This window comes from Ochotona princeps, chromosome 1 (assembly GCF_030435755.1).
Source record: "Ochotona princeps isolate mOchPri1 chromosome 1, mOchPri1.hap1, whole genome shotgun sequence".
Classification (NCBI taxonomy): Eukaryota; Metazoa; Chordata; class Mammalia; order Lagomorpha; family Ochotonidae; genus Ochotona; species Ochotona princeps.
In genome coordinates, this window is record NC_080832.1 from 116,258,878 (window position 1) to 116,273,383 (window position 14,506).

Consider the following 14,506-nt stretch of genomic DNA (forward strand, 5'->3'; position numbering starts at 1 on the left):
CTGAGACAAGCCCAGGGGACTCTGGTCATCTCGCTTCACATACAAACTGCAGGTTCTGCCCCATCTGCATTTTCTGACTGCCTGGTGCTTGCCGCCACCAGGGGCCCTCCTGCAGCATGCAGTGTCCTTGGGCCTGAGAGAACAGATGACACTTAGGGAAGAGGCAGGAAGGTCGCATGGGTCCCTGTGCCCCAGGCATGTGGGACTCTTGACCCAAGTGTCGATTGAACATAGATGTCTAGCGTCATGAACGTGGGCCTCCCAGACCTCTGCTACAGACCTGCAGTGACCTTAGCAAGCCACTTGTCCTCTCTGTGCCTAGCTGCCTTGTTGTCTAAGGGCAACAAGCTAAACTCAGTGGGTCCCAAACTTCCTCTCCGCATCTGCCTTGCGCTTACCCCCCCTGAGAATCCAAGGGCAGGAGCACAGGAGCACTGACAAAGCTCAGGCCTGCCCCTACCACCAAGGCCACGCAGGCAAGAGGGAAGTTCTCCAAACCAGCTCTCTCATCAGCAGCTGGGGCGGTGGGAGTCGGGGAGCAGGACACCTGGCTTGGTGCCAACCATCCCTCCCTTTTGGGCCCACATTCCTAAGCCCTTGGGTGGCAAGGATCCTGAAAATTAATAGCAGTTAATAATTAATCCCCAAAGAGCCACAAGAGGCCCAAGTTTGGGTGGGGTTCAAGCACCTGCGGGTGGGACACCTCCCCAGCCCCGCTTTTCTTTCTGTTTCCCTCCCTGCCAAACCAGGTACCACCCCTTCCAGCCAGGAGAGCGAGAAGAGTGGACGCAGAGCAAAACGGCCCTCTCCACTTCACTGAAGAGCCCAGCAAACATCCCTCTCCATGGCCCTCAAGACCATCCCTGGAGAACCAGAAAAGCCAGTTGCCTACAACTCCCCCACCAGTTCCACCAGGCTCCGCTGTTGGTTGGGTCCATAGAGGCTACGGGATCACAGATCTCTCAGGTGTCTGCTGAGAAGCAAGGTAGCTGCCATGGGGTATGGGCCACCCCTCTTCCTCCTCCTGACCCTCTTCGGCTGCACTCGTGGAGTAGGTGAGCATTGGTAGGAGTATGCCTGGGTCCAGAGAAGGGGGGCTCAGGGGCGAGGGAGGCACTTCAGCCCTGTGCTCCTATAGATTCCAGGCTGAACCTCCATATCCCACAAGCCCTGGACAGGCACTGATGAGGAAGCCGGACTGCAGGGTTGCAGGGCGGGTGGTGGTAGAATTAACATGGCAGGGGACTGCTCCTGGCACTCTAAGGGACCCAGCCACAACTGCTGCACTTGTGGGTTCCAGGGCCAGGCTTGACCTTGCAGCTGAGACTAAAGGAGTCTCTTCCAGCAGACCACTCCTCTGACACACACTGGCCAGCCTTGCTTCACCAGGTACTTCTATGGGAGGGGAGAGAGCAGGGCCTGCCTCTGGGATATGGCTGGCCTAAGGGTGGGAGCCAGGAGCCAGCCAACTCACCCCTCAACCTCTCTGTCGCCAGATCTGCCTCCTCCTGCAGCTCCCGTCAGGGACCAATGTCACCGTTCATCACACAGGACCCCCTTATCGCATGGCGTGCTGAGCATGAGGGCCCTGGAGCCTGTGCCCCCTTGACCCTATGCCCTGGCTGGACCTCACCCTCCTTGGTGGAAATAAACCTACTGAACCCATGGCCTGACTCTGTGGGCTCATGTGCGCTGGGCTGGTTGGGGCACAGTGCTAGCTGCCCCTGCCTTTGACCCCGACACTGAGCAGAGAGGGTACTGGATAGACAGCCTCCCTAACCCCGGACTCAAAGGCCCAGAGGGAATCAGGGAACTAAATGGGGACCTACACACTCACAATCACACATACCACAATGGGAGCAAAGCCCATCGCAACACCTAAGGAGGAGGGAAAAGCGAACTTGTTTGAAGGCCAGACCTGCACTGTGGTCTCAACGCCTGCCCACCTGGTCACTCACTGCAACCCTGAATGTTTCAGAGCAGATGTCATTGTCCTTGCTTGCAGTCAAGGAAATGGAAGTCCAAAGAGGATAAGCTACCTGCCTAGGGTTCAACAGCAGTGTAGACACCAGCAGACAGATGTCTTGGGTTCAGCAAGATTTTATTATTTTTTAAACATTTGTTTATTTTTATTGGAAAGGCAGATTTACAGAGAGAAGGAAAGATCTTCCATCTACCGCTTCACGCCCCAAGTGGCTACAATGGCCATCCTCCACTGCCCTCCCAGATCTTAACCCAGGAGCTATACCAGAAGTAGAGAAATCAGAACCCAACTGGGTCCCCTACGGGATGTCAATGCCATAGGCGGAAGCTTAGTCTACTACACTATGGTACAAGCTCTACATTTCATTCACTGATGAATCCAAGCATCCAGAATAGGACCCAGCACATGACGAGTGTTTAAGAAATGTTTGTTGAACTAGGTGGAGGCAGAAAATTAAGGAAAAGTGGTGTTGGAAGCTGGAGCAGATCTTGGGCTGAGGGCTAAGTGGGTCAAAAAGGCAGGAAAATCAGGCTAAAGGGATATGGCAGGGCGCCCCCTACCCAGAGTCCTGCACTGCTTATGCCCAGCAAAAACACAGGACAGAACAACCCCATCTTGTCTAGGATGTCATCATATTTCAAGAGCAGTTACAACAGCTAGAAAGAGCCTCCTGAGTTAAATACATTGGGTTAAACTCCAGTTGCTACCTGAAGCTCATTCCTGCGCCTCCAAGTGGGAGCTGACACCCACCTCAGGAGGCCTCCGGTGGGGTTAAATGGCACTGACCCCAGGATATGGGGAACCCAGCCCCAGGTGGCTCTGTCTGAAAGAGCTGCTCAGAGCATGGATTGGAACATGACTTGGGCACAGCAGAGCCAGCCCCTGAAGAACCCTGGGATGAGGAAAGGTGGGGGACAGGTGAGAGTATGACTCAGTCAGCAGCTGTGTGTATGGCTCTGGCACAGAGGATGGCGGCACGGGATGCAAGCCCTGGAGCACCTGCAGCTCTTCTGTGTGGAGGAAGTCCTTGCTTCTCTCACACCTCTGGGGACAGGGCCAAGAAGCCAGAACGCTTCCATCTGGTGAGCAGCACAGCTGGGAGGGCCCACAGCGCTGGGGCACCATCAGTGAGTCCCAAAAGCAGGAACAACCAGGGTCACATGCCCATGTCCTGCCTCTAGAAAGCACCTCCTTCCTGCCACGAGGCAGGCCTGGCCCAGCACCCACACCCTGTGAGGCCCTGGGCCTGAAGCTAAGAGGCGGGTACCTTGTCTTCTGTTAAGCCAGGTTCCCAGGGGAAAACTAGCAAAGGCAAGGGTGTCACCCCTGGGGAGGGGTGGGGAGGATAAAAGGACCGCAGGCAGCCACGTTTGGGGATTTTCAGGTTTATTGACTCCTTGCTCCTGCACTTGAGGAGTGCAGACAACAGGTACACGTCAGCTCAGAGAGGCTGGCAGCCACGCGGATCACATAGCCAGCCTCTCCGTTGACAAGGAGGGTGGACCCCAGACAGTAGCTAAATCCATCTGTCCCCCAAAGACAGGTGTGGGAGGGTGGTGTGTTAGGGCTCCGAGTTCCCAGAGCTGGGGGACTTGGCCATCAGCTGCTGGAGGTGAGAGGCCGCCTGGTCCAGCTTTGACAGCTCCAGCTGGAGGGCAGAAAGCTGGAGGGGGCAACAAGGAAGTGAAGGTCCAGGGCCGCCCTCTCTGCCCCCCCGGTTCCCTGTAGAGTCAGCTCCCCCACCTCACCCTTTGCTGCCGCTGGGTCTCTGCCACCCCATCAGCAGGACTCCGACCCTTGAGGCTGTCCAGCTGTTTCTGCAGCTTTTGCCTTCGGGCAGCTAGCCGGGGCAAGTGGGTCTCGGGCTCCACTAAGCCCTAAGAGAAGATCAAGGAGTGAAGCTGGAACAGCTGCTGCCTGCCCAGTCTGCCCCTGCATCCTGAAGCCCCTTCCCCATCGTCACAGGACCCTGGCCCTCCCTCCACACGCAGTCCCTGCTCGCAGCCCCCAAGTACCCTGTGGTCACCTGCAGCTCCATGTAGACCTCAGCGGTGTCACTGAGTGAGGCCTGGGCCCAACCGGAGGGAGTCACCGTACCCCGGGGTAAGAGGCTTACAGCCCCACAGTGAGCCAGGGTGCCCAGGGGTTCCAGGAAAGCCTGGAAGACATCTTGCTCTAGGGGCTCAGAACTCTGCAACAGCACTGGGAAAGGCAGGCAGCGAATCAGGGCCCAGGCAGCAGCCACCTCCCTCGCACCCCACCCCTCCTGACTCTGGGGTCAGCCCTCAGGTTCTCAGCCCCTTCCCCACCCCTTCCTGTAGGCAGCCAGTCAGGAACCAAGAGCAGGCTCACCACGGGGCCGGGCTTTGGTGAGCTGGTACGTGGCGCGGAGGGCCCTCAGCGCCTGCACGGCCTCCTGGATGCGGGAGAAGCGTTGCTCTAGCTCGGGCTGGTGCCAGTGCTCCTGAGGGGGTGGAGGGGACAGCCCAGAGTTGGCCAAAGGGCTCCAACAAGACTTGGTGACCCTGGCTCTGTCTTCAGTCCACCCACCCATCTCCCAGGGGGTCACGGTTACTCCTTGGCACCACACACAAAGGGCACCCCCAGAGGGCCACAGCCAGGCGGTCGGAAGGTTTTCAGTGGCCAGCAGCAGGTGCGTGTGCAGGTGCCCTGACATGAAAGCCGACACCCACAGTGGGTTGGGAGTAAACTGCATCACTGTGAATTCATCAAGTCAAATCAGTATGAGATGCCAATAGCCACAACCTTCAAACGACTTTTGTTGGGGACTTCATGGCATCTGACCTTCTGCAGTTATCCAGGCCGCCCTGGGGCTCCTTGGGCACACTGTCACTGACCTCCCCCAACCCTGTCAGCCATGACATGGACTCCCACTGCTCTCCATAGGCAGAGTCTCATAGGTGCTAAGCACCAGCCTAACAATGGAGTCCTGCTCTTGACCTCTAGGCTAACACCGCCCCTCAGGGACCTAGAATGAGCCCACCCTCCCACAGGCTCCATAGTAAGGCACAACCCCGTGGCAGCCCCACTCCCACACACCATGCCCACAGGACTCACCAGGCTGCGGGCACTGGGGTAGGGGGCAACACAGATGCTGGGCACAAGGGGGCCACCGGGCCTGGGGGGCAGCCTCTGCCAAAGCTCTTCGGCTAGGAAGGGCATGAACGGGGCAAGGAGGCGGAGCCCGATGTCCGCGCAGGAGAACAGGACCTGAGGGGGTTCCTGCGGGCGGGGCGAGCGCAACAGCTGGGGCTTCACAGCCTCCTGAGGGGCAGAGAGTGGCCGGTCAGAGGCAGGTCCATGGCCATAGCCTTTGCAGCAGCTTCTCTGTCCTCTTCAGCTGCCTGCAACACACCCCAGGGCTCGCAAAGAGAAGTCCAGGATGGTGCCACCAAAAGGTGGGGGCATCAGATTTTCAGGGAAATGTGGGTTTGTTCATCAAACGGGACAGTTTATAATAAGATGGAGAGCCCTGAACCAAGGCAATGGCCCTGAAGCAGTGCCACCAACGTCACCAAGGGCAAGTGAATGTCCTCAGTACCCGACCAAACCCACTGCAGCAGCTGCCAGGGCGTGGGAGGAGCTGGGCAGATGTGGTCACCATGGTCCCCATAGTGATTCCACCACAGAGCCCAGAGGGAGGGAGGAGCCTGGGTCTCTAACCGGCTGCTCACTCTTTTCCAGGCCCCACTTGGCACCTGGCCTGCAGCCCTCCCTCTCTAAACACAGCAACTTAGAGACCAGGAAAACCACCTCACAGCTTTCTAGAGTCTGTGCCCCACCCCCACCAGGTGCAGAAAGCCTGCAGAGGCCAGGCAGAGGGGACTCCAGCCCTCTCCTGTCCTTTCCTGGCACATGCAGGAGCTCATTGCCATGGAGACCCCAAACTCAAGGGGAGTGGAAAGCAGGAAGCAGGTGGACTGAAGTGGTAAGACGGACTCACGAGGTAGACGTCGCAAAGGTTATGCAGCCAGAAGTGGTGCAGGGCATGGGTGGCGAGCGAGAGCTCCCGTGTGAGGAAGCTGCGCTCACACTCCTGGGCGGTGCGGGCCAGACGGCTCAGGATCCAGGCATCCATTGGGGAGGCAGGGCACAGCTGAGGCGGGGTTGGGAGGGGGCAGCACTGAGGAGCTGGACACCCACCCCCCGCCACATTTCTCCAGCCCGCACCTCCAACCCCTCTGTTACCTCCTCTGCAGGTTCTGGTGTGAATTCCTCCCCCAGGACGTTGAGGATGAAGCGCAGGGCATTCCAGATCTTGTTGCAGAAATGACGGCAGCTCAGGACCTCTGAGACCGACAGGTGCAAGTCGCCCCCTGGAAAGGAAAAAATGAGGAGGAACGGGGTCTGCGCAGGACGGGGAGGCAGCATAGGAAGTCCCCAGCCCAGCACCTCTCAGTCCGGCTTACCCAGGGCTCCATGGGAGCACAGTGTGAAGCGCAGGGCATCGGTGCCACACTCAGGGATCCCGTGGGGGAAGTCCTTTTTCTGCAACCACAGGGATAAGGGCAGCACAACTGAGGCAGCCAGCCATGGGCCACAAGCCTGGGTTCCAGGGGAAACCCGGGTAGGACAGCTTTACCTGCGTGGCGGCTGCAATGGCCAGCTCAGCAGGATCCAGGTTCCCATCTCTCAGCTTCTCCTGTAGCACCTGGGGGTGGGAAGGAGGCTGCTGGCCTGGTGGGAGCCCAAGCCTCCCCAGGCTCCCCCCGCCCGCCATCCCCACCTCCATCCTTCCCAGCTGCTCCTTTCCTTAGATGCCGCCCCGCCCTCAAGCCTGAGCCTTCACCATCCTCACCTGCAGCTCCACCCCTTTGATGATGTCCCGTGGGTCCAGCACATTCCCCAAGGACTTGCTCATCTTCCGGCCCTGCCCGTCTCGGACCATGGAGTGCAGAAGCACCTAGGGGTTTGGGGTATATGAATGGGGATGGGCAGAGGAGACTGTGAGAGCCTTTGCTTGGAGGGTCCCTTGAGATCTTGGGTCTCTACACACAAAGGGGTCAGGATAGGAAGGTGATCAGAAACATGGAAGGCCAGGAGTGAGTCTGCTCATCTCCCTGAAGGCACTGGGGCGCTGGTACCTTGCGAAAGGGGAGCTGCCCCGTGAGCTGGGTCCCCAGCATGACCATGCGGCCCACCCAGAACAGCAGGAGGTCACTGCCTGTTTCCATAAGCGACAGCGGGTAGAAACGAGCCAGGTCTGGGGTCTGGAAGGAAGAGGCAGGCGGTAAGAGGCCAAGCCCCAGGGCCTCAGCTCTTCCCGAGACCCTGGGACCCAGCTATCTACCTTCCCCTCAACACTCCACGGCCACTCTGTCCCTCCCAACCCACTCACCTCCTGGGGCCAGCCCAGAGCAGCAAAGGGGAAGAGAGCCGACGAGAACCACGTGTCCAGGACGTCGGGGTCTGGGGAAGAGAGCAGGCAATGGGGAAACTGCCCCTAAGATTGCTGCCACCAGCCCACCCTAGGTCACAGAGCAGGGGCCTCACCTGCCACTCCACCCTCCACTTCTCTGCCCCACCTTCTACAGCTCAGACTCCCTCCCCAGACACTCACCCCTCTCCAGGGTCAGCTCTGCTCCAGGTCTCCCCGTTAGGGCAGCTGCTAGCTCTCTGGCCTCAGCCTCCGTTCGCCCAACCACCCAGCAGTCCTGTCTGTCGCCCTGCAAAAGTACACGTGGAGGGAGGGGGCAGGGCAGGGCAGTAAGGAAGAATAAAACAACAGGTGTCAGTGTACCTGACTTCCACATTGCTCACATAGGTCTCAGTGCAGCAGCCCCTCTGGACTGAGCTGGAGCCTGCAGACCCCCATACTCTGGCCCCTTTGCTCCTCAGTGGGTTACATAACTATGAGCATGAGGCGTGCTAGCAGAAGAGGGCAGAGGTCCTTCCCACCAAGCCCAACCATCCCACCAGCTCCTTCCTGCTGACCTTGGCCTCCACGACCTGATAAGCTGGAATCTGATGGCCCCACCACAGCTGCCGGGAGATGCACCAGTCCCTGCCAGGAGGACAAGAGTGATGGATTAGCATGACCGGGGGTCCCCCCTCTCAGTCATCTCCATGGGCACCCCTACCCCCTTACCCAATGTGGGCAAACCAGTGCTGCCAGTTCTTCTGGTGGAAGGTGGGATTGAACTCCAGGGCCCCAGACTCCACAGCCTAGAGGGAGAGGGTCTTTAGATGGGCTTCCCCTCCTGCAGCCCCACGCCTCTGGCAGTGGGACAGGCAGCCTCTGGGGTGGCACTAAGACTCAAGCCAACCTTCTCCCCAACCTCACAAGTCCCAATCTCTCAGCTTCTGCAGCCACAGAGATTTCTCTGGGTCAAGGGGCCCCTCTTCTCTGGGGCCCCAGTTCCTCCTCGCAGGCAGTCTCACCTTGGCAGCTTGGTCCCCCATCTCCCGGCAGCGGACGAACCACTGGCTCTTCAGCAGGTATTCCACCACATCCCCCGACCGGCTGCAAGGGACATGTGGTGGGCCCGGGGCAGGGGCCCCTGGTCCTGAGGACATGGCAGGGACTGCAACCGGCGCAGAACTTGCATTCAGGTGTGGGGGTACAGGGTCCTTCCCACGGCCACCCACAGGGATACCTGCAGACAGGTAGCACCATAGGGTGGCTCTGAAGACCCCGGAACAGGCCCCGCTCCCGTAATGCAGACACAATCTTCTCCCGGGCCACAAACCGGTGGAGGCCCTGGAGACAGAGGGGCAGCCGCTGAGATGAAAGCCTCCAGGCAATCAGGAGAGTGGGAAAGTGGAGGAGGGCAGGGACACCCAGCCCCCCACCCCACCAGGAGGTGCCACCTGTAGCCAGTCCCCACAAAGGGGTGTCATGGTGCCATCCTCCGCAATGGCACTCTGCGGACACAGGCCATGCCGGGTGCCCATCTCAGCGTCGGCAGGACTGTGAGCTGGTGTCACCTTCACGGCCCCTGGGGGAGCACAGCTGTGAGCAGCTGGACCTGACCCTGGCTTGTGCTTTTCCAGGTGCCTGGCCACTGCCCTGCCTGCCCCTCTGCTCTGTCTAGGCTTCCTGTCTGCCCCACTTCCTGTTCAGATTTCGTGGTCTCACTTTCCTCCTCCTCCAAAATCCCATATACACACTTCTTCCCTCCCTAGGCCCTTGACCGCCCACTTACCAGTGCCCATTTGTGGTTGCACTGCAGGGTCGGTGATGACAGGGAGAAGCTGCCCTGTCAATGGGTGACGAAGCTGTCGCCCATGCAGATGCTGGAGAAAAGGAGAAGAATGAGGGACAGGCCCATGGTGGGGGGTGGAAAGGTCAGGGCTGGGGCATGAGCACCCTGGGAACGAGAGTTGGAAAGCAGCAAGGGAAGAACAGGAATCGGGTCACCAAAGTGTTCCTGAAGTAGCCAGAGGACACATATTTTAGGCTTTTGAGACAAATCCACTCTGCCACTATAGCAGTTAAAGAATATATACAAGGCCAGGATTGTGGCACAGTGGGTTGAGGCACCACTTACAGCGCCAGTATTCCCTATGGGAGTGCAGGTTTGCTGCTCCACTTCCAGTCCAGCTCCCTACTAACACATCTGGGAAGGCGGCAGAGGACAGCCTAGGTGCCAAGGTCCCCGCTACACATGTGGGGGACCTGGATGGAGTTCCAGGGTTCAGGTTGGCCCAGACTTAACTCTGACTTTCTAATGAATGAGAAAGTAAATCTTTTTTTGAAAGTTCATGAAGGATAGAATTAAAAGTCACTTCCCAAAAAGAATTTACATGTTTTTAAAGAAAAAAAAAAAAGGAAGGGCACAAGCTGGTACTGCAGGCCAATCCTCCGACTGTAGCATCAACACCCCAGCTGCTCTACTTCTGATCCACCTCCCTGCCAGCCAATGGCCTGGGAAAACAGCTGAGGATAGTCCAAGGCTTTGGGACCCCGTCATGTGGGAGACCTGGAAAAAGTTTCTGGATCCCAGCTTTGGACTGGCCCAGCTTTGGCCATTATGGCCACATGGGGAGTGAATCATTAGATGGAAGATCTTTCTGTGTCTCTCCTCCTCTCTCTAACTCTACCTTTCAATTATGATAAAATCTTTTTTTAAAAAGTTATATGCACAACAGCGGCCATAGATGGCACACAAACTAATGAGCACAGCTCCTACAGATATAGGCCCTGGGCCCAGCTTGGTCCACGGGTCACAGTTTGTTACCCACTAATCCAGAGATAAAGTAGGTTACCCGGAAGAGAAAGGAACAGCAGCAGAGCCAGAGGCTGAGCTGAGATGCAGAAAGTCTTAGCAAAAGGAAGCAGGTGCAAGAGAGAAGGAGCCAGAGCCATGGAGGGAAGGGAAGGGAACGGGGGAAGTGGGGTCTACAAGTGCATTACTGTGTATCGGGAGTCGTCAGGATGAACGGCCACAGCCACATCTCCAGGCAGCGTCTCAGGCCTCGTGGTGCCCACCACAACCTCCACATCTGAAGACAAGCATTCGGGCACTGAGAGCTGCTATCCACCTTCCCTGGGCCCGACACAGCGGCAGCCTAGAGCAGGCCCCAGAAGTGACGGTGCTGTCCACAGGAGCCTGGGGCTCCTCAGAGCTCAGGACTTGGGTGGTGCTGCTAAGGAACTCCTGAATAACAGAAGCAAGCAGGGATGGCACCCAGAATCCTGCTGGGTGCCCAGGGGACATACTCAGGTCCTAACCACACACACCATGCACTCCTCATGCTAGTACCAGCCCCACCTACACACAACCTGCTCAGCTCCCACTCACTGTCATCGCCCTCGTCTGGCCTCTACAGAACCCCTCCCGTGCAAACTGCACTTTACAACAGACCACTCGGGTGGCAACAGCTTGCAGGATCCCACTGAGCTCACAAGGGGGCGACAACCAGTACATTGTTCTCACCTCCCCAGGACACCCAAAGTGAGTGTCCGTGGCCTCACAAACACTGCCAGGTTTCCCACAGACTGTGAGCTGTCTCAGAAGCCCGACCTGGGCTCCAGCAAACAGGGGACACCCTGGTAAGCCTCGGGGAGGCCCACACTCACCAGGCTCTCCGTCCACACGGAAGGCGACAGAAAAGAGAAGGCCGAAGGACACCGGGATGGGGCAGCCGGGCAGCTGCAGTTCCGTGCGGCCAGGCAGAGCCCTGCTCTCCACCTGCAGGGGGCCAGGAGGCTGGGTCACAGCCAGCCTCGGCACTGGCGCCACTGGGAGCACGTGGCAGCCACCTCCCTCACCTCTCACCCCACTTCCGTGCAGTCACAGGAAGAACATGACATGACTTATCGTTTTATTTTTCTAGCATGCCCAGGATGCAGCCAGCTCATCTTCCCTGACTTACCAATTGAGGAAGCCAGCCTTAACTAAACTTGACAGCCGGCCAAGAGCCATGGGTTCAGATTCAAGCATCTGGCTCCAGAACCCATGTTAGTCACCTCTTGTTCACCCTGCCCAGGAGTTCTTACCTCCTGCTTTTCTCCCTGACTCACCTCTATGTCAGAGATGGCTGATCTTAGGGCGCATGACCAGTTGACAAGCTGACGGCTTCGGTACAACAAGCCTGCCTTGTGGAGCCGCACGAAAGCCTCAGTCACGGCCAGTGAGAAGCCCTGGAATGAGCCAAGTGTCCACATCCAGAGCCCTTCACAGCCGAGCACCAACCCCGGGCATCCAGCACTCCCATGCCTGCAGCTCACTAGGCACCCCAAACCCACAGAGGCCCAAGGGGACACTCACCATGTCCATAGTGAAACACTCTCGGTCCCAGGCCAGGGAGGCGCCCAGGGCACGCAGCTGCTCACAGATCTCACCCCCTTTCCTGTGCCCAGAGACATTCCATCAGCAAGACACCCTGAGCATCCCCCATGCCCCACACCCCATGTCCCCCCAAGCAGTGGCCGGGCGGTAGAGGACAATAAGGTGTGATGGCACAGAGCCAGACCCTAGAAGCTGATGGAGCCAGACCCAGGCTGGGGCTCACCGCCACACTGAGAAGCCCAAGGGCCCACAGGGACACAACATGGCAGCCACCTTGCAGGAAATCAAGAAATTTCCCCTCCTGCCTGAAGACAATGGGCAGGGAGGCAGGAGGGCAACTTTATGGGATCAGAAGGGTGGCAACGGGCAAGTGGGAGAGGCAAGGAAACTGAAATTTAAACAAGGGAAAATGGGTCAGCACAGGCAAAAAATGTGTGTACATCTACACATGTACACACACACGTGTGAACACTCTATACACACACAGGAGGACTGGTGACCCCACCAGACACCAAAGGGCTCTAGCACGTCTTTCCCAGAGAAGACTGGGCCACCCCGTGAAGGGCCAGGGACTCCAAGGGAGGACAGCAAGTGCTGGGGAGCAGGGCATCAGCTGGCGACTTGGCCCCCGCATCCCGCCCCACACTCACGCCTCCTTCCACTGCCACACGGCCCTGAGGAAGTCCTCGCGGCTTAGCTCATGCCTCCTCACACCCTGCTCCCTCCACAGCTGCTTCTCCACTACAGTCTGCAGGAAGATGAGTGGCAAATAGACTGAGGCTTCCCCGGGACGAGAACCTGCTTCCACCCAAGGGAAGGAAAAAGGTGACAAGGTCTACCTGGGTAGCAATTCCTGCGTGGTCGCAGCCAGGGACCCACAGCACCCGATCCCCTCGCATGCGGTGCCTACAATGGAAGCAGCCTCACCTGAGCCCGTGGGACTAAGTCTCCCTTACTCCTGCACCCTCTACTGTCCCTCCATACCTGCCACCCCCACCCCCACCCCGAGAACACTGCTATTCCTGGTCCCCTCTCACCAGCGCACGAGGGCATCCTGGATGGCCACTGTGAGTGCATGGCCGATGTGCAGGGAACCCGTGACGTTGGGAGGTGGGATACACATGGAAAACGTCTCCCCTGTGGACTGGGGCAGCAGGGCCTAGGAGGAGGGCAGAGTCAAGGCAAGAGGATGGCGATTCCCTGGATGGACAGCGCCCTCTGGTGTCCACAGGGCGGAAAGACTCTAAGGGAACTGGCCCTGCAAGTCACAGGCAGGACAGAACTGATGAGGAAGAGAGGAACCTGCCCAGGGAAGCCTGTGCAGACACCAGGGGCCTGAAGACAAGCCAGGCAGTGTGAACTGGGGACACCCTGAGCACACACACCACACATCCCTGCCCGGCGCCAAGTACTAACCTGATATTCTGGCTTGAAAAAGCCCTCTCGCTCCCACCACAAGTACCAGGCAGCCTCAACATACTGAGGGCTGTATGCTGGCGGCAGGGGGCCCGAGACATCTGTGGGAGCAGAAGGGAGCTCCACTACCTACTCAACCTTCCCCTCAGGTTGTACTTCAGCAACAAACACGTGAGACGCCAGGTCTGGGAGCTCCCTAGATACCTTTCTTTGTCCCAGGTTCTGTAGGGACTTCATACAGCACCACCTCCTTAGGGCTCCAGGCCTTACTGGATTCAGCAGGTGTCTGCGTTGGGGAGCAAGGAGGGAGTGCCAACAGGAGGGGCTTGCAATTCCCGGTATGGCCCAGCCATCTGATCCCTGCCCTGGCCTCCTCCAACGCCCTCCCGACCATCTCAGGCACCCGGGTTCAAGGTGTTCACCCCCCTGACCTTGCTCTCCCAGGCTATCCCGGCCTCCAGCGCCGCCTGCTTCTCTCGCAGGCGCTTCTGTTTGGCCTCTCTGTTCCTCCGGGAGATGGGAGAGCCATGATGGGGCTGAGACTGTGTAGAAAGGGGACAGAGCCTGCGGAGGCCCCGCGAGGCCCTGAGACACCAAAGTGATGGTCTAAGGGAGGCCAGAGGCAAATGAGGCATCAGGAGTGGACAGGGGCCACGATCTGTTCCGGAGAGACGGAGCACAGAGAGAGGATGGGGGAATGGGGTCGGAGCGCAGCCCCCCACGCCTCCTCCCCTGCACGTGCAGCCCCGCCTAGCACCAGCCTGGTCTGCTACACATCTACTCCCTCCTACACGGCTCCTCCTCTTCCTTGCGGATTAGAGCACGCGGTGTAGACAGGGGCCGCAACCTGCAGCCACGGAGACCAGGGCTCCAGTAGGGAGGGCGTAGTCTCCACTCCCTTGCTTAAGCCTCTCTGCGATTGATCCCGCGCAGGAGGCACGACTGGGGGATTCGGAGCTGACGGACGCCGGCGTGCTGGGGCCGACCAGGTGGCGCAGCGCAGTCGCCGCCATCTGACTCGGGCGCCCTCGGCAGTGTCCCCAGCCCCGCGCGGCCCGGCCGCCCGCCCTGGCCCCGCAGCACCTCCCACAGGCCGCCCCGGCGCGCGCTCACCGGCGACCCCGCCGCTATCCCGGGGCGCCCCGCGGCGGCGACTGCAGGGACGCGGGACCGCAGGGAACCGGGCCCGGGACGAGACCCGCGATCACGCTACGCGCGGAGACCAGCCATTCCCCGCCCCGCGCGCACTGCGCCTGCGCCGCCGAAGCCTCGGCCCACCCCTTCCTCCCGCGGCCCAATGGCGGCCGGCGCCCGCAGGAGCGCGCTCACCGTTGAGAGGAGAAACCCGGCC

General features: G+C 59.2%; 1 protein-coding gene across 2 annotated transcripts; it reads right to left on the reverse strand.

Annotated features, from left to right (window-relative positions):
* Positions 1 to 3,496: 3,496 nt before the first annotated feature.
* VARS2 (valyl-tRNA synthetase 2, mitochondrial) lies at positions 3,497 to 14,407 on the reverse strand. 2 transcript variants are annotated; one of them, XM_004598788.4, is made up of 30 exons: positions 14,269 to 14,407; positions 13,587 to 13,813; positions 13,360 to 13,441; positions 13,156 to 13,256; positions 12,777 to 12,898; positions 12,579 to 12,645; positions 12,390 to 12,487; positions 11,719 to 11,800; positions 11,472 to 11,591; positions 11,028 to 11,139; positions 10,362 to 10,450; positions 9,151 to 9,241; positions 8,816 to 8,943; positions 8,602 to 8,705; positions 8,387 to 8,468; positions 8,094 to 8,170; positions 7,940 to 8,009; positions 7,566 to 7,671; positions 7,344 to 7,414; positions 7,090 to 7,215; positions 6,804 to 6,908; positions 6,588 to 6,656; positions 6,415 to 6,493; positions 6,194 to 6,321; positions 5,949 to 6,101; positions 5,063 to 5,269; positions 4,337 to 4,448; positions 4,011 to 4,186; positions 3,733 to 3,861; positions 3,497 to 3,647 (listed from the first exon to the last, which is right to left on the reverse strand). In XM_004598788.4, the coding sequence occupies exons 2-30, from the start codon at positions 13,788 to 13,790 to the stop codon at positions 3,546 to 3,548; spliced, it is 3,192 nt and encodes a 1,063-aa protein (XP_004598845.2). In that variant the 5' UTR covers positions 13,791 to 13,813; positions 14,269 to 14,407; the 3' UTR covers positions 3,497 to 3,545. The 2 variants fall into 2 exon arrangements, 1 of the variants encoding a protein (XP_004598845.2); XR_009245613.1 differs by having other exon boundaries at positions 3,628 to 3,647; positions 4,000 to 4,186.
* Between the last annotated feature and the right edge of the window lie 99 nt (positions 14,408 to 14,506).

Coding starts and splice junctions, on each gene's coding strand:
- VARS2 (XM_004598788.4), bottom strand. CDS start 13,790: ATGCCTCATTTGCCTCTGGCCTCCCTTAGACCATCACTTTGGTGTCTC. Junction 7,415..7,565: donor AGAGCTGACCCTGGAGAGGG/GTGAGTGTCTGG, acceptor TCTCTTCCCCAG/ACCCCGACGTCCTGGACACG. Junction 6,322..6,414: donor GTGCTCCCATGGAGCCCTGG/GTAAGCCGGACT, acceptor TTTCCTTTCCAG/GGGGCGACTTGCACCTGTCG.